This window comes from Theropithecus gelada, chromosome 7b (genome assembly GCF_003255815.1).
Source record: "Theropithecus gelada isolate Dixy chromosome 7b, Tgel_1.0, whole genome shotgun sequence".
NCBI classification, from domain to species: domain Eukaryota; kingdom Metazoa; phylum Chordata; class Mammalia; order Primates; family Cercopithecidae; genus Theropithecus; species Theropithecus gelada.
This window is the reverse complement of record NC_037675.1, coordinates 89,772,797-89,791,841: the sequence shown is the minus strand read 5'-3', so window position 1 is coordinate 89,791,841 and position 19,045 is coordinate 89,772,797. Positions and strand designations below refer to the sequence as shown.

Genomic DNA, 19,045 nt, shown 5'->3' with positions numbered 1-19,045 from the left:
CTTTGGGAGGCCGAGGCAGGCAGATCATGAGCTCAGGAGTTCGAGACCAGCCTGTTAAACATAGTGAAACCCCGTCTCTACTGAAAATACAAAAATTAGCCTGGCATGGTGGCACACGCCTGTAGTACCAGCTACTCGGGAGGCTGAGGCAGTAGAATCGCTTGAACCTGGGAGGTGGAGGTTGTGGTGAGCCAAGATTGCGCCACTGCACTCCAGCCTGGGCAACAGAGCAAGACTTCATCTCAAAAAGAAAAAAAAAAAAAAAAGGAGATAATTTTATGTTTATTTTGTTAAGTATAGCAACACCTGATTTTTTTTTTTTGGTTATCATCTGCATGGAATATCCTTCATTTTCAGCATATACATTGAGCTACTCTATGCCTTTGATTGAGAAGTTTAAACTATTCACATTTAAAGAAATTTTTGATAAGTGAGAACTTACTATTGCCACTTTGTTAGTTGATTTTGTTTTGCAATTGTTCTGTTCCTCTACTCTTCTCTTTGTTATTTTAAGCTTTTCTGGGAGTGATTTCTTTTGATTCTTTTTTATGTGTCTATTAAGGTTTTTTCTTTCTTGTTACCCTATTTGACAGGGTCTCACTCTGTCGCCCACTCTGGAGTGCAGTGGTGTGATCATGGCTCACTGCAGTCTTGACCTCCCTGGGCTCAGGTGATCTTCCCACCTCCGCCTCCTGAGTTGCTGGGACCACAGGTGCATATCACTATGCCCAGCAAATCTTTTGTATTTTTTGTAGAGACAAGGTTTTACCATGTTGCCCAGGCTAGTCTTGAACTTCTGGGCTCAAGTGATCTGCCTGCCTCAACTTGCCAAGGTGCTAGGATTACAAGCATGAGCCACCATGCCTGGCCAACTCTACACTTTTACTCCCTCTTCCAATACTTTGTATTCTTGTAATGAGAGTTATTTCTTTTTATACTGTGCCTCCATTAAACTTTTGTGGTTATAGTTATTTTTAATATTGTTGTCTTTTAATTTTTCCATTATGTTTTTTTTAAAAAACAAAAATGTTAACTTTTATACATCTACATGTGGGCCCTGCAGAAAATCCTAAATGGGACCCAAACCATATGAAGTTATCCTTTAAAGGAAAGCAATTATCTCAATATTTAATAAAACAGCATATATTAGAGTTTAACGTAATTTATGCACCACCATTACAGTGTTATGTTATTATATTTACCAGAAAGACTTATGCTTTCATATTGCTGGTCAACATGTTTTTGTTTCAATTTGAAGAAATCCTTTGAGCAATTCTTGAAAGTCAGGTCTAGTAGAGATGAATTTCCTCAGTTTTTGTTAGTTTAAGAAAGACTTTATCTCTTTTTCATTTTAAGAAGGAGTTTTGCTAAGTAAAATATTCTTGGCAATTTCTTTTTCTTTCAGTATTTTGACTATATCATCCCACCTTCTCTTGGTTTGCAAGGTTGCTATGAGAAATTGGTTGATGATCTTGCATAGGATTCTGTATGTGATAAGTTGCCTTTCTCATGCTACACTCAAAATTCTCCCTTTGTCTTTGATTTTTGACAATTTAATTACAATGTGTCTTGGAATAGACCTCTTTATGTTCAATCTATTCGGGATCCTTTGGGCTTTCTGAATCTAATCCATTTCCTTCCCTAGAGTTGGGAAGTTCTCCAGTCGTTATTTCTTTAAACAAACTTTGTGCCAGTCTCTCCTTCTGAAACTCCCATAGTATGCATGGTTTGCTTAATGATATACCCTATATCCCTAGGGTTTTTTCACTCTTTTTCAATTGTTTTTCTTCTCTGACTGAATAATTTCCAATTACCTGTCTTCAAGTTTTCTGATTATTCTACCTTAATATGTCTGCAGTTAAAACCCTCTATTGTATTTTTCATTTCCTTCAGCTTTATAATTTCTATTTGCTTCTTTAAAAATTTTCTTTGTTGAACTTATCAGTTTGTTCATGTATCGTTTCCTTGATCTCTTTGAGTTGTCTATCAGTGTTCTCTTGCCAAGCTTTTTCAAAACAATTATTTTGAATTTTTGTCAGGCAATTCATAGATCTCTATTTCTTGGGACTTGTTACTAGAAATTTATTGTGTTCCTTTGGTAGTGTCATGTTTCCTATATTTTTCTGTGTTCCATGTAGACCTGCATTTCTGTCTCTGCATTTGAAGAAGTACTCACCTCTTCCAGACTTTACGTACTGGCTTCAATAGGGAAATTATCCATCATATTACCTGTGGTGGGTATGAGCCCACCAGCTTAGTGGGGTGTGCATGAGTGTCAGGTCTGAAGATACGTAGGGGTGCTGGGTCTGAGCAGGTGTGTGTGGTGGTGCCAGTCTAAGCTGGGAATGTGAAGGGTAAATTTGAATTTTAAACCCAAAAGTGTGGTTGAATAAGAGGATTAATATATATATTCAAGGTTTTTTTTTAAAAGGGGATAATTTTATTTTATATATCTATTTTTTTAAAAAAATTAATACAGTATGAAAATTTTGCAAAGCTTTCCTAATTAAAGTTGACACACAGTTAAGGAGGATTATTTGCTCTCATGACAATTAGGTAAAACCAACTTAATTCAAATGATCCAGATATTTAAAGCATGTAAACACTGAACCAGTTTTGTGCTAGAAAAAAGTTACTAATATGATACAGAAGAAAAAAATATAAAGCACAAAAATTAAAAATCTGGAAGGGTCCTTAGAAATCATCTAATTACCTTTCATTTCACAAAAAAGGAAGGTCAGAGGTAAAATGACTTGCCCATATAACCTGTATGTAGTGACCAAACTGGTCTTTAAAAATATGTAGTAAGCAGTCTCTACTCTTGCCTAACATGCCTTTTTTCCTCCTTTAAAATTATTTGAATCTAATTTTCCATAAAAATGACAGCCTACACGAAGGTTTGCTGCAAACATAAAAAGAATAGAAAAGGGAGAATACAAAGTGTCAAGCACAAGGCCTGAGAAAGACACTGTGTTTGTAGCTATGAACTATAGCTGGTAGCTACTGTCTCCCCTACCTTCTATCTCCTTCAACTAAGAAGATATACAAGAAGAGATGAGTTAACCATTCCTACTGTTTCTGATCTTTCCTAGATTGCAACCAAAAGGCACTTCCCTATCTATGTTTTTATTCATTTATCATTTACCATGAACTAACCTTAGGTGAATATTTACTTTTTAATGTAGAAATGTTCTCAAACTCTACATAAATTCAAATATTAACTTAGAAACTTAGAAAACACTGAACTTAAAATTTATAACACTGATTTTTATATGATTAATAAGACAATCACAGGCTGTGACAGCCATGTTTTTAAAGTATACACTTTTAAAGTATCCTATTTTTAAAGTATACATTTCTTAATTGAAATCAAACAAAGCCTTCAAATGGTATTCTTCAGAAATTTTTAAACAGGGTTTTCAAATTTTCAGTCGGATGATTTGCTTAGTAAATATTTCTAAAAACAAAGATACTTGGTCAAAGGGTAGATATATAAGAATTCTATATATACTGTGTCAATATTATGGGTTTTCTTTTTCCTTTTTTTTTTTTTTCTTGAGACAGGGTCACTCTGTCACCTAGGCTGGAGTGCAGTGGCATGATCATGGCTTACTGCAGCCTTGACCTCCCTGGCTCAAGTAATCCTTCCACCTTAGCCTCCTGAGTAGCTGGGACCAGAGTTGCATGCCACCACGTCCAGCTAATTTTTGTATTTTTTGAAGAGACAGGGTTTCATCATGTTGCCTAGGCTACTCTAAAATGCCTGGGCTCAAGTGATCCACGTGCCTCTGTCTCCCAAAGTGCTGATTATAGGTGTGAGCCACTGTGCCTGGGTATTTTTGGATAATTTTGAAGTTAGAAATGCTTTCTCAAAAGGCAATGTGTCAACACCTTTTAGTATGGCTACTATTAAACAAATAGAAAAAAGCAAGTGTTGGGGAGGATGTGGGGAAATCTGAATACTTGAGCATCATTAGTTGTAATGTAAAATGATGCAGCTGCTACAGAAAACAATGTGGTCGCTGGGTGCAGTGGCTCACGCCTATAATCCCAGCACTTTGGGGGACTGAGGCAGATGGATCACTTGAGCTCAGGAGTTTGAGACAAGCCTGGGCAACATGGTAAAACCCTGTCTCTACATAAAAAGACAATTACAGGCTGTGACAAAATTAGCTGGGCGTGGTGGCTTGCACCTGTAATCCCACCTACTTGGGAGGCTGAGGTGGGAGGATTGCTTGAGCCCAGGAGGATTGCTTACAGTGAGGTGAGATCACTCCACTGCATTTTAGCCCCAGGACAATAGAATGAGACCCTGTCTCAAAAAAAAAAAAAAAAAAGAAAAAGAAAAAAGAAAATAGTATGCTTTCTCAAAAAATTAAAAATAGAATATATGATTTAGCAATTCCACTTCTGAATATACTCCCAAAATCTTTAAAAGGAGGGTCTTGAAGAGGTATTTGTATACTCATGTCCATAGCAGTATAGTTTATTCACCACAGCCAAAAGGTCAATGTAACCCAAGTGTCCATCAACTGACGAATGCATAAATAAAATGTGGTATATATACAGAATGGAATTTTATTCAGCCTTAAAAAAGGAGATTCTGACTCATTATGATGTGGGTGAACCTTGAGGACATCATGCTAGGTGAAATAAGCCAGTCACAACAGAACAAACACTATATGATTCCACTTATATAAGATACCCCAAATAGATTCATAGAGATTATAAGTACAATGGTGACAGTAGTCAAATTCACAGAGATAAAAAGAATGTTGGTTTCCAGGGCCTATGGGAGGAAATTAATGTTTATGTGGCACAGGAATTTCAGTTTTGCAGTATAAGGAGAGTTCTGGAGGTAGTGGTTATCATTGTACCACAATATTCATGTACTTAATATTGAACTGGACACTTAAAAATGGTTAAGACAGTAAATTTTATATGATGTATATTTTATCTTAATTGTTTTTTAATTAAAATAATGTTAAAAAATTACTTACACTTTACGCTGGCACTCATGCTTACTGGAACTGAGCAGTCTACTGCAGCTGAAAGAGAAAGTTAATAGTTTAATAATATTCTCAGTACTTATAAATGACAAATACCAAATGTGGAAATCACAAAATATTCCAGACCTTGCAGTTGTTTATTGTACTTCTAGAGATGGAAAACACAATACCCTTGATTAAAAATACACTGTTGGGATTAATAAATCATTCAATACTGCAGAAGAAAATACTAGTGAACTTGAAAACACAGCAATATAAACTATTCAGGATGAAACAGACTTAACATACTTATAATGTAGTCCCAAAACAAGCTTGGGGGAAAAAAAGCAAAATGGAAGACTTACAAGGCCTGATTTCAAGACTTACTGTAATGCTACAATAATTAAGGCAGTGTGGTATGGGGCTTAAAGACAGACATATAGATCAACAGAACCAAGGAGTTAAGTCCAGAAACAGACCCACGTAGATGGTCAACTGACTTTCTATTTTTTTTTGAGACGGAGTCTCGCTCTGTCGCCCAGGCTGGAGTGCAGTGGCACAATCTCGGCTCACTGCAAGCTCCGCTCCGCCTCCCGGGTTCACGCCATTCTCCTGCCTCAGCTTCCCAAGTAGCTGGGACTACAGGCGCACGCCACCACGCCCGGCTAATTTTTTGTAATTTTAGTAGAGACGGGGTTTCACCATGTTAGCCAGGATGGTCTGGAACTCCTGACCTCGTGATCCACCCGCCTCGGCCTCCCAAAGTGCTGGGATTACAGACGTGAGCCACCGCGCCCAGCCTCAACTGACTTTCAAAAAGTACTAGGACAATTAAATAGAGAAAAGATAACCTCTTCAACAAATGGAACTGGGAAATTTGGATATGAAAAGGTAAAAAAACAAAACAAACAAAAAACATCAAAACCCTTATATCATACCATATACAAAAACTAACTCAAAATGGATCGCAAATTTAAATGTAAGGGCTAAAACTTTAAAACTTCTAGAAGAAAACATATTAAGAAAATCTGAGTGACCTAAGGTTAGGCAAATATTTCTTGAACAGATTATGAAAACAAGTATAAAAAACTAAAGATTTCACGATTTTCACATCACAAAATATTTTTCTTTTGATTTTTTTTAGCCATTTAAAAATATAAGCATCATAAAATAAAACTAAAATTTAAAAACTTTAGCTATTTAAATGAGAAAATAAAAATTTAAAAGACATTAGTCAAAAATTGGTGAAATTCAAATAAGGTCTGTAGTTAATGGGATTGCATCAATATGGATTTCCTGGTTTTGATAACTATACTACGGTTTTTAAGATTTTTAACATTAGCAGAAGAGCAGGGTAAAGGGTATATGGTAACTCTCTACACCATTTTTAAATGTTTCTGTAAGTCTAAAAAATTTTCCAGAATACAAATTTAAATAAGAAAATGAAAACACCAGCTACAGATTGAGAAAAAAAAAAATCTGCAAAACATATATCTGATACAGAATCTGTATATAAAGAAACTCTCACAACTTAATACTAAAGAGACAACTCATTTTTAATAATGGGTAAAAGATCTGAATAGTCATTTCACCAAAGAAGATATACAGATGGGAAATAATAACGTAGCATCACTAGAAATCAGGGAAATGCAAACTAAAACTGTGAAGTTATACTATTTCATAAACTAAAACTGTGAAGTTATACTATTTCATAGAATCGTTAAAAAAGGACCGTCAACACCAAGGGTTGGTAAGGGTGCAGAAGTAATGGAAATGGAAATGGTATATTCCCTCTGGAAAACCGTAGTTTCTTATAAAAGTAAACTTATACTTAATATATTACCTCATAGTTCTACTCCTGACACATAACTTTACCCAAGTGAAATGTAAACACATCTTCCAAAATTGTATGTGAATGTTTATAGCAGCTTTACTCCTAATGGCCCAAAGTGAGTCAAAACAATCCAAATGTTTAACAAATCGTGAATCATAAACAAACTGTGGTCTATTCATTAAATGAAATACTCCTTAACAATACAAAAGAATAAATGGTGGTACACAGAACAGCATGATTAGTCTCAAGATCATTAAGCTAACTGAAAAAAGGCAGACCCAAAACAATACACAATTCCATTTCTATGAACTTATAGAAAAGGTAAAACTACAGGAGAGAGACCACATCAGTGGTTGCCAGGGATTTGTCAGGAGGAGACTGACTGCAAAGGACTAGGGGGAACTCTTTTGAGGTCATGGATTTTTTCTATATCAAGGGTCGGCAAATTTTTTCTACAACGGGCCAGGCATTAAATGCTTCAGGCTTTGCAGGGTGATACAGTCTGTCACAAGTGGTCATCTCTGCTTTTTAGTGTAAAAGCTGCCACAGACAATATGTAAAAGATTGAAAATGACTGTTTGTCTATGGATAACTAAATTTGAATTTCATGTCACAAAATATTGTTTTTATTTATTGCTACCATTTAAAAATATGAACACCCTTCTTAGTTCATGGGCTGTACAGAAACAGGTGGTAGAGGGTTTGGCCTGAACGGTGTAGTTAGCTGATTCCTGTTTTACAGCATGGTTGTGTGCTTATAACCACAGTAGTATTTATACAAATGTGTTCATTTTTCAAAGTATTTATCTGTACACATTATAATCAATGCATTTTATAATGTAAGTTTTATCTCAATAAAGCTGATAAAAGAAAAAAAATTAAACAGAAAAATAGCTAGCTAGCATCTTCTTTGTGCAACTTCCATAGATGTGTAAACAAAAAAGCAGATTATAAATTTTTATATTAAAAGCAATATCTAACAAAATATTATTAGCAATAGAGATAAAATGAAATAAAACAGGCATTATATAGATTTCAAATATAGTTAACAAAAATGGGTGTGAATTTGCTAAGTACCTAGAGTCAATAATTTGTATCACACTAAACCAAACAAATACAAATCCTCTTATATATATATAAGGTTTTCATTTTTGCTATAGATGTATTTTAATGAGAAGTGAAGCTGGAGGTTTAAGTGGAGTACAGAGAGTTCACATTTGCACATTTTTACCTTTGGCTGAAAGGATTTTATTATAGTGAACAGCCATGTGATTCTTGACCAGCTGGAGAGTGCTTAGTCTGAGAGAAGAGGAGTCAGTGCAAAAAGCTAAAAATTAAAACATAATCATTATATATTTAAAACTAATATAAAAATCATGAGATAAACAAGGTACTGATTATTTAATTCATTCTTACAAAATGTTCTGAAATTCAACCAGAGATATTGATATGACATTGTGATGTGAATCTTTAATCTTGCACTGATAATGCCAATGAGCTATTGACCATTTGGGTTCAAACCTTCCTGAGAATAAAATTTTACAAGCCTGAGAGTCTGAGGAAGAGATTCTAGGATATGACCTATTATTGCATTTAGAAAACTATTTCTTTTTGGCAGCTCTCAATCTTGTAACTAAGAATGTTTAGCTGCTTGCTTAATTAGTTACCACTGTTAATACTTAAACAATCAATGGAGTTTCAGAAATTCAATGAATACCCAATCCCAAAACTCTACATACAAAAATTATATTCCGAGAAGCAAATTTCTAACTTAAACCTGAAAACAAGATCTACATATCAGTTTACTACATTCTTTTTGAAGTACTAAAACTATCTTATAACAAGTGTAATTGCAAAGAAATTCCATGACATGAAACTCCTTGGTACTCATTCAAACCATTTAAAAGAAATCTTAGAAATAGTTAAGCACTTACATACAAGTATAAAATGTAAATGTAGGCAAAACTTTTTTAAACATTAAAAAGTCTTTGAGAATACATGCAAAATGGTTAAAAAAATTCAGCAGATAAAACGGCATATGGAGATTGAAAAATAAGTGACTTCTCTACCCTGACCTTTAGTCTCTCTTCCCAGAAATACACCGTTACTGTTTAAATGCATCCTTCCAGAGGCTCTGTGCATAATATAAGCCTATGCAATAATTATGAGCTTGATGCTACTACTAAAAATATTTACTGAATAAATGCCATTTACCATGCATTGTTCTAAATTCTTCATAAGTATAAACTTATCTCATCATTATTATCATCATTTATTCGAAGTGAAAACTGAGGCACAGAGATATAAGTTACATCTTCAAGGTTACACTGTTGATAAGGGATGCAGCTTCCATGTGACGCAAGGCAGCCTCATACTTACAACCACCATACCTATACCAGCTCTATACATATATTCTTTAAAAGAAAGTTAGCAAACTTTACATATTGTTCTTTATCCTGATTTCTATGTATGTATATTTTAAATCTAGTTTCAACTTTTTATTTAAAATTCATTTTTTTAAAGTTTATGATTATGGCTGTATATGTATGTATGTATCACACTGTAAGACAAATAAGTGAGGCAACTGAAAATAAGATCCTCCCAACACATTTGGAGGTAAGAGTATCAAAGATTTTTCATGTAAATAGGGAAAATAAGGCTTTCAATTATTTTGCCTAAGAATATTCACTTATACTTCTAAGCTATAATTACAAAAATTTATTTTAAAACCTATCTTAAAAATTTACCTTGAAAGTTTTAAAATATAAAAATATCACAGCACCTAGAAATCCAGTTGGATAAAGAGGCCCATAGGCTTTGCTCCTAATATGAAATGTATTATTCAAGTGCACTTTTTCTTGGCATAGCTTTTCCTTTTCAGTGCTTATGTCTTTAATACCTGCTACTTACCATTTTAACAAGGCAGGCATGCCTTAAATCAGGGTAGTTTCCTGGCAAAAGTAGAGCTGGGCTGCTGTAGCAGCTGGGAGCAGGAGACAGCCAAGTCCACATCCAGGGCACAATAATAGTTTGAAATCATAGACTCCAAAATTCTCTAATCTCAAGAACGCCTATATTTCATTAAAATTAATAATATGAAGTTCAAATATTCGTCAAATGAAATAATTTTTCCATCATGTCATATAATTTGCAAGTAAAGGAAACACTCAGACAATCTTTTAACAAAGTTACCATTTTAGGCACCTCACTTACCATTACTTTTGGTGCTCAAGTGTCCTTTAAATAGGCATGGTGGACCATATCTGGGAAGGACAGAGGTTGCTCTGACTTTTAACAAGAAAAAAAATAATAAATTAGGATAAATGAAACACAACTTTTACAAAAACAATATTCAATATTTTTTAAATAATAAATTTATCACAAAATAATTTCTTTCCCAAAAGGTGATTATGTTTTTAGTGGTAATCTCCAAAACAGGAAGTCTGAGTTACGGCATTAAACGTAATTTAATATGCAAAATATAAATGCTATATCCCCCAAACAGAGACGTTTTAAGAGGGTAAGATGGCTAGTTCACTATCAGGTGGGCTGTTAAAAGCTATAACAAGGAGGACACATACAAAGTCTAGAAGATATATGGATGACTAAATGTAGAAAAAAGAAGTATCAAGATAGGAGAACTAAAATCTAGGACCAGAGAACAAAGCTTATCAGAATAGATTAAAACAGAAAAACAAACTGAGGTCAGAATACCTATGAAGCTCTTTCTATGTCACAGGTCAGAGTGCAGGATGGAAAAAAAATACTTAGGACAATACAAGCCAAGGCAATGCCATCTGAACTGGGAAAAAAGATAGTGATGAAATGAGCATAGCTTCTACCAAGAAAGAAGGAGGGTAGAAAAAATACCAACAAACTCTCAGAAAAACCTCATTTCTCCAGATAGAAAGAACTGTGACTTTTTTCTTGTCCAGAATTTAATGCCTCTTCACCTGGAAATGACAACTCAACTTTCTTTTGGGCGACTGCTATTCCTTTACTCTTAGCCCAGGTGGTTCAAAGAGAGCTGACCCCACTGTCAGGGTTAGGCATAAAACCCAAATCTGGACAGCTGCGTTGCCAGCGTCAGCAATGCTATGTGATCCAAGTCCCGCCATGAGATACACAATCCTGGGCCTTTGACTGGAACTATTAGGAAAGGTACTTTCATTTCACTGGGCTTGCTAAACCCAGTGAAGGGTCTAAGCAAGCCCTGTATTGCTGGTGGCCATCCCGAACCATATAAAGGAACCTGTCTGAGAATGAAGCCTACACAGTCAAGTGGAACCAAGATAGAAAGAGATTCCTTGGTGACATCATTTGAGTACCTGAGGCCAACCATATTTGATGCTCTACCTTACCTAGACTTTTCTTTATATTAGCCAAAAAAAAAAAAAAAAAAAAAATTACATTTTAGCTTAAACTAGTATGAGCTGATTTCTTCATTTGTAGTCAAAATGCTAATTAATTTAGTAGTAACCCTGCCAGGCAGTGCTCCAAGCACTTTACTGGTACAAATTCATTTAATCCTTACAATTCTCCCTACTTTATAGATGAGGGTAATTGAAGCACAGAGGTTAAACTCATAATTTGCCAAAGATTACACAAGATTGTGACAGATTTGGGATCTGAGCCCAAGTAGTCTGGTTCCTGGATCTTACTTATTACACTGTCTTGACCAATATAAACTGCTCAGTACTTGAACCATGCTCTAAGCTACTAAATCATGTGAAACAGATCAAGAAGATATCTCAACTGTATGTAGTTTATTCCCTTCAAATTCCATTCTATTCTATGTATGTTTCACTATAGGTCACAGAAAAGGGAAAAACAGGTATACCCAGAGAAGTGTGAAAGGATGAAAAGAGAATGAAAAAAGGTTGGAACCTAGTGATACTGCCTTGGATAGAAATGCTTCCCCACCCATCTGTAGGTGACAGCTGTGAACAAGGTGGTTAATATTTGGCCCCAGGAATCAAACCAGCTTCTCTTTAGCATAAGATGGTGATAAGAACAAACATGGAATTTAGATGTTCCTTGATGTCTATGTTCCCTTGTCTATTTACCATCAGATGTACACCAAGGCATATACTCATTGGGTTCTGATATTCTTACAGATAAATGTCATATTAAAAGTGACAGAATTAGGGCTGGGCACAACGGCTCATGCTTGTAATCCCAGCACTTTGGGAGACCAAGGCAGGCAGATCACCTAAGCTCAGGAGTTCAAGACCAGCCTGGACAACATGGTGAAACTCTAACTGTACAAAAAAAATACAAAATTAGCTGGGTGTGGTGGTGTGCACCTGTAGTCCCAGCTACACAGGAGGCTGAGGTGGGAGGATGATTGAGTCCAGGAGGCTGCACTGCACTCCAGTCTGGGCAACAGAATAAGACCCTGTCTCAAAAAAAGAAAAAAAAACCCAAAAACCTAACAGAATTGATGGGAGAAACAGACAACTTAATTCATCTACCCTCTCACAGTTTCTGGGTCCTGCTTTGTGTCCTGTGTATAGGTCACATTGTCCTGTTTTTGTTTTTGTTTTTTTGCATGACTTGTAATTTCTTTTTGTTGAAAAGTTAACATTTTAGGTAATATATTGTAGCAACTCTAGATACAGAATCCTCTCCTGAGCTTGTTTCCATTGTTGTTCACTTGTTTGTTTAGTGACTTGGCTAAGCAATTTATCAGTCTATTTCCCATGGAATGGGAAGCCTCTGATACCACTCCTCAGTGATGAAGCTTTGGGCACATGCACAATCACGCCTTCGCTAATGAGGTCTGAACCCCAGTCTTCGGGAGAAAGTCTCTTTCAAATTGTCCTTCCTTGAGTACTTTCCCTTAATTCTAGGTACCAAATACAGTTTTCTTATATCTTTTTAATTAATTCATTAAATTTTTTAAATACTAGAGACAGGGTGTTGCTATGTTACCCAGGCTGTTTACAAACTCCTGGCCTCAGGTGATGCTCCTGCCTCAGCCTCCTAAAATGCTGAGATTACAGGCATGAGCTGACATACCCAGCCTCTTACATCTTATACTCTTTTATGAAAGTATAACAATTCTTTAACTTTTCCTTGTATAAACTAATGTATGGTTTCTATCTCCTGACTGGACCCAGAATGAGCCAAAGGGGCATGAAGAAGTAGCCTAAAAACCAAATGCCAAGGAAAAGAACATCATTCTCTAACTATTAGGACTAACATCCTGTCAATGAGATCGAAGATCTTAGTGGGGAAATTCACGGGTATATGAGAGCAGCCCATTTTCCTACACAATTTGATTAAAATAGCCAGAAGAAAGTCCAGTGAGGAAAGATGAAAGTGTTTCTTGTGGCAGGGTTTCTCCGGAAGACCAAAGGTTTCGGAATCTACCATTGATAAATGTCTCTATGAGACCAATAGATCAAAATAATTTTTTTTTTTTTTGAGATGGAATCTTGCCCTGTTGCCCAGGCTGGAGTGCAGTGGCATGATCTTGGCTCACCGCAACCTCCTCCTCCCAGGTTCAAGTGATTCTCCTGCCTCAGCCTCCCCAGTAGCTGGGACTACAGGCACATGCCACCATGCCTGGCTCATTTTTGTATTTTTTGGTAGAGACGGGGTTTAATTATGTTGCCCAGGCTGGTCTCGAACTCCAGACCTGAAACTCCCAGAGTGCTGGGAAAAAAATTTTTTTCAAGTTACTTTCAGTTACCTATACTAATAGGTTGCCTCCTCTCCTCCCCAAAAGTCATTGATATTAGAGTGAATGGCAATTTGTTATTACCAATCTTTTCTTCATCTTCCCCCATAGGAAGCTGGAAGCCACGCCTTATATATTACCTAGTCCAAGCCCCCATTTGATAAATAACTGAGGCCCAGGGATGTAGAGTGAGGTGAAGATGACCTAGTTAATAGGAAACAAAGATTACAAACAAGACTAACCGTTTTTCAGTCTGTTGCTCTATTATACCACCATTTAGAAGGTCTGCCTTGCAAAAGAATGTCTAAAACGTGATTACAGTAAGAGCATGACAAAACATAATTTTTCTTTAGATATTTTAACATTTTATCATCTGAAATAACTAAAAGCACCTTCTAATGAAATCTAAGAAATTTATTTTCAATTAAGTATTTTAGCTTTGTCTAAAATTATTTATGGTTTCCTATTAATAATAATTTACAGTATATGAAAGCTGACTGCCCCAGTTATTTGCTGATTACATTTATTTTAAAAATTCAAAATTAATAACAATATTTGATATTATCATATATTATATCCTAAAAAGGAAGCTAACTAAATTGTGCAAGTTGTAAAAATATTAACTTTTACATTTGGCATGAACCCAATTTTTAAAATAATTCAAAAATCAAATACTGACAACTTACTAAATCTACTATACTCTAAATTTTACATATATCCTTTCCCCCTGCCCATCCCTACCATGGAATAGTAAGTAAACGCATTGGCTTCAGATTTTATATTTTTCACCTAGATTCAAATCCTGTTCTGCCACTGTGACCTTGGCAAATCATTTGTGATCTTTTGCTTTAGTTTCTTCACTATGAAATAAGGCTAATGCCCAACAAGATATTTTTGTACATTAAATGAGATAATTTGGAAATAGTTCCTAGTACATAGTAAGGGTTTTAGTTTATGTGCAAAATTTCTTAAGATCATAAAGCGTTTTGATTTGCTTTTTCTGAAACCTAGGTTGGTAAAGTGTCAGAATATACAGTTTGCTGATCAATGAATAGTTATCTCCTACAATCAGAGTAGCACTTATTTTGATCAATGACTACATAATAAAGGCAGACTCATTCAAAAAAAGACATCCAGGAATCATTTAGCAGTTTGGTTTAAAGGCAGTCTTTTAAATAGATAAAAACACTGTATTAGGAGGGGCGGGGAGTCTAAAGATTGCCTCATTTGACTCGAGGAAAGAATGCTACTGGTTCAGAAAGTGTGAAAATGCAAATTATTTGGTTTGGGCCGATTTGTAGAGATTTAAGGTTATATTTCCCCACCCCCCAACCTCACCCCATGATGTCCACCTGACTTAAGAAATCAGTAGAGAACAGGTGTATATAGTGATTACGGATTGCTGCTAAAACTGCAGTCCGCTGACCAGCAACACTGCATTACCTGGAAATTTATTATAAATGCAAAATCTCAGCCACCCCCAAGGGACCTACTGAATCATAATCTGCATTTTAACATGATTCTGAGGGGATTCCTATTTACATAAAGTTACAGAAGCCCTGGGTTACTCAATAGCTTTGGGGGAGGTAGTTACTGAATGGGAGATTTCGTATTTACTGACCACTTAAAATGTGCCAGGATCTTCTCTACATTATCTGCATTTAATCTTCAAGAACTCCATGGCTTGAGTATTTGACCCTCATGTTCAAGAGATGAGAAAACTGAGGGTCGTCTCCATGGAGAGCAGAGGGGTTTGATTTGGGGCCCGGGGAGGTCTGACTCCAAAGACCAAACCTGGTTCCTCTGCCTGGGAGCTACCGAGGTTTAAACGGCTGCACGACCCTGAGTTCAGCACACAGGGGCCCCTGGTGTCAGGGCGACAAATTCAGGGCAAAGAAGCGGACCTGCGAGGCTGGCAGGCAGTCTCTCCCTTTTCCTTTGCGCGGGCCCGGGCAGCTCCGGGCAACACTGGCGATTCAGCCAGGGGTAGGAAGCGCCCAAGGGGCGGCCTTGCACTCGGCTGCCCGGACCCGAGGCTGGGAGCGCCGGCTGGAGCAAGGGGCGAGGCGGCGGTAGCCCGTGACAGCTGCCCTTTACCTCTCCGGCTGCCATCCATGCTTAGTCCTCTTGCAGCCGCCGTAGGGACACGGAGGATCCCCTTCGGTCCTTCCCCTGGCCGGGCCCAGCCCCGGCAGTGGAGAACTGGAAAGTAAGAGCCTGCGGGGGCGGCAGCAGCAGGGAAACCGTCGCCAGGCCGGTTGCTAAGGGCCGGGTCCGGTGAGTCGCGATTATGACGTCACGGCGCAGCGGACGTGCGCTCCGCAGCCCCGCGCCGGGGGTGCCCGGTACTAGGAGGACAGTTGCGGACGGAGAGACCTGGCGGGGAAGGTGCATCGAGCCCCGGTCTGTTGCTCTGGGATCCTGCCAGTTTTCCGCAGAGCGACCTCCTGTCAGGATCCAAGTCACCAGCACCTGGCAGGCTCTGTCCCTGCGGGAAGAGCAGGGAGAGGAGGTGGACTCATCTGGCATCCACGTCCCCTGGGTCCTGGAGAAAAGTCAAACACAAATGTTAGTTGAGGTCAGGGTAACATTTAACCAGTTCCAAATAATTAAATTTCAAAGCAGTCCGTGAACCTTTGGATTAGTGAAAATCCTAGGAGTGAAAAAATCTACATATTTACATCTTAATTCTTAACCTTAATAATAAGTTTGAATTTCCTTTCTGCTCACCAAGCTTCCCCCGTCCTGACCCTGCCTCCCTTTTATCGTAAGTTTCAATCCATTTTTCTTTTAATGGAAGAGAGCTGCAACATGAATAAGGGGTTGATTTATTTATGGCTTTCTATAATTTGTTTAATTTTGAAGCAGTTACCTTTGAATCCTTGGAAATAACGTCAGAACAGGGTAGGAAGCATTCTGTCACGTAAGACTTCTCAGCCCAAATGTCCATTGACATTTTGGGCTGGTTGTATAATTCTCTGTTGTGGGGGTGCTGTCCCTATGAACTGTTTCGTGTAGCATCCCTGGCCTCTGCTCACTAGAAGCAAGTAGCTTCTCAGAAGCAGACCCCACCCACTCCACCTCCAATCCTGACAGTCGTAAATGTCTCCAGACATTGTGAAATATTCCCTGGGGGGCAAAATCGCAACTCTGTTGAGAACCACTGCTGTAATGAAAAGAATCCTGGTTTGGAAGCCAGATATGCAGAACTTAATTCTGAATTTTCTGCTACTTACCGGCTTGATCTTGAATTAGTTTCTAAAACTTTCTGAGCCTGAGTTTCCTCTTTTCTAATGTAAATTGTGAAAGTCGTCAGCATTAAAATAGAGTCACACGTATTAAAAAAGAAAACCTGACAAGTGGAGTTGAGGAAGGCCATGAAGGAGAGTTGTCATGCATGAATGCCTGATAATAAAAACTATCACAAAATACTGCAAAAACCGCAAGCTTGAACAAAGACTTACCTTACCCAAAAAGATACTTCTATGAGGACATCTGCCCAGCAATTGTCTGTCCAACCTTGAACTGACGTCACCCTTGTTATTGATGCTTGGAGCTAAGGCTAATTACCTCAAAACAATTATGTATGTAATCCTCTCCTTTTTTTATTTTTTAAAAAACCTTCATTTTCCTTTAATTCCTTGAATATGCAAACAATTTGCCATGGCACACATATTCCCATTCCAATGCCCTTTCCTGGGTAAATGTCATTTTCTTCTGGAGATGTGAGGACTAAGCTCTGATTTTTTTATCTTGCCCAAATTCCTATCTAAGGGGTCTAGGGAGTCATGCCCTACAAACCATAAATTCTTATCAGATGAGTTTTATTTGACTCTATATATCATGACTTACTTTCCAATCTGATTCTGGCACAACATTATGAGACAAGGAAAAAAAATCCAAAAAAAAATTTTTTTTTCTTCTTTTTTTTGAGACAGTTTCGCTTTGTCGCCCAGGCTGGAGTGCAGTGGCGCGATCTGGCTCACTGTAAGCTCCGCCTACCGGGTTCAAGCGATTCTCCTGCCTCAGCCTCCCCAGTAGCTGGGACTACAGGCGCCCGCCACCACGCCTGGCTAATTTTTTTGTATTTTCAGTAGAGACGGAGTTTCACCGAAATCAAAATATTTAACCCCAAAATATATTTCCTTGCCATACGTTGAAACTGCCCTGCAAAGTCTCTTGTGGGGAAAAATCCACATTCTGTAGAGAATCTCTTTTCCCCTTTGTTTTCCTTCTTTCCTTTCCAAATCCAGGAGATAATCAACTGAAAGCCAGGCCTTTTAGGTCCTGACAAGACACATTTTACAACCCGCTGTCTCTTTGAAGTCTGCTGTCTGAGAGCCTCCTCTGCACAATAAAACTTGGTCTCCACAATCCTTTATCTTAACCCCAACATTTCCTTTCTATTGATCCCAGGTCTTCAGATAAACTCAACCAATTGTCAACCCGAAAATGTTTAAATTTACATATGCATTGAGTTGTCCCACCTTTCTGAACCAAACCAATGTATTTCTTAAACGTATCTGATTGATGTCTCATGCCTCCCTAAAATGTATAAAACCAAGCTGCACCCCAACCACCTTGGGCACATGTTCTCAGGACCTCCTGAGGGCTGTGTCATGGGCCATGGTCACTCATATTTGGCTCAGAATAAATCTCTAAAAATATTTTACTAAGTTTGACTCTTTTTGTCAACAGTCTACCTCTCTGTTGCTTAGGATGAAAAAATGATGCTACTAATTTTGTAGTTAAAAGAAGTAACAGTGCCTGGCAAATAAAAGAATGTATTCAAAAAATGTTAGCTTTCTGTCTTCTAAGATTCCTATCTCAGCAGAGCTGGGTATCAGGGAATTCAGGCTTGAGGAAATAAGTCAGAAACCCTATAATAAGGAAGGAGAAATAAATCAGAAACCCGGTTATAGTAACACTTGAACCCCTGTTTTCCTAAAACCCAGGGTAGATAGACAATGATTCAAAATTGGAGGCATCTTGAAGTGTGTGTGTGCTGGCTTTGTGGCCCCAACAAGTCATTTGGAAGGATACAGCAGCAGGGAGTCAGATGTTATGCAGTGTATTAGTTCATTCTCACATTGCTATAAAGAACTACCTGAGACTGGGTGATTTATGAAGAAAAGAGATTTAACTGACTCCCATTTCCATAGGTTGTACAGGAAGCATTGCTGGGGAGGCCTCAGGAAACACAATCATGGCAGAAGAGCAAAGGGGAAGCAAGTAGCTTCTTCACATGGCACAGTAGGAGGGAGAGAGAGTGAACAGGGAAGTGCTACACACGTTTAAACAAACACATCTCATGAGAACTCAGTATCATGAGAATGCAAGGGGAAAATTCACCCCTGTGATCCAATTACCTCTCACTAGGTACCTCCCCCAACATTAGGGATTACAGTTCAACATGGAATTTGGAGGTGGACACAGAACCAAATCATATCATGCAGAGAAAAAAAACTCCTTCCTAGGTACTGACTATTGCTTGAAATCCATTTCTAAGATCATGAAGGCCTTTATTTCACTACTTGC

General features: G+C 37.6%; 1 protein-coding gene across 3 annotated transcripts in view; it reads right to left on the bottom strand.

Moving 5' to 3' along the window:
• Nucleotides 1-16,516, bottom strand: part of SPATA7 (spermatogenesis associated 7) — a 64,443-nt gene extending 47,927 nt beyond the window's left edge. Inside the window, exons 1-4 of one of the 3 annotated variants that reach the window (XM_025391913.1) lie at nucleotides 16,380-16,516; nucleotides 15,605-16,045; nucleotides 10,036-10,110; nucleotides 5,001-5,048 (exon numbers count right to left, since the gene is read on the bottom strand). In XM_025391913.1, coding sequence (XP_025247698.1) covers nucleotides 5,001-5,048; nucleotides 10,036-10,110; nucleotides 15,605-15,623 — 142 coding nt within the window. In that variant the 5' untranslated portion in view covers nucleotides 15,624-16,045; nucleotides 16,380-16,516. Of the gene's footprint in view, nucleotides 1-5,000; nucleotides 5,049-8,053; nucleotides 8,150-10,035; nucleotides 10,111-15,411; nucleotides 16,046-16,379 lie in introns of those variants that run through there. The other 2 variants (XM_025391912.1, XM_025391911.1) reach the window with 2 other exon arrangements.
• Between the last annotated feature and the right edge of the window lie 2,529 nt (nucleotides 16,517-19,045).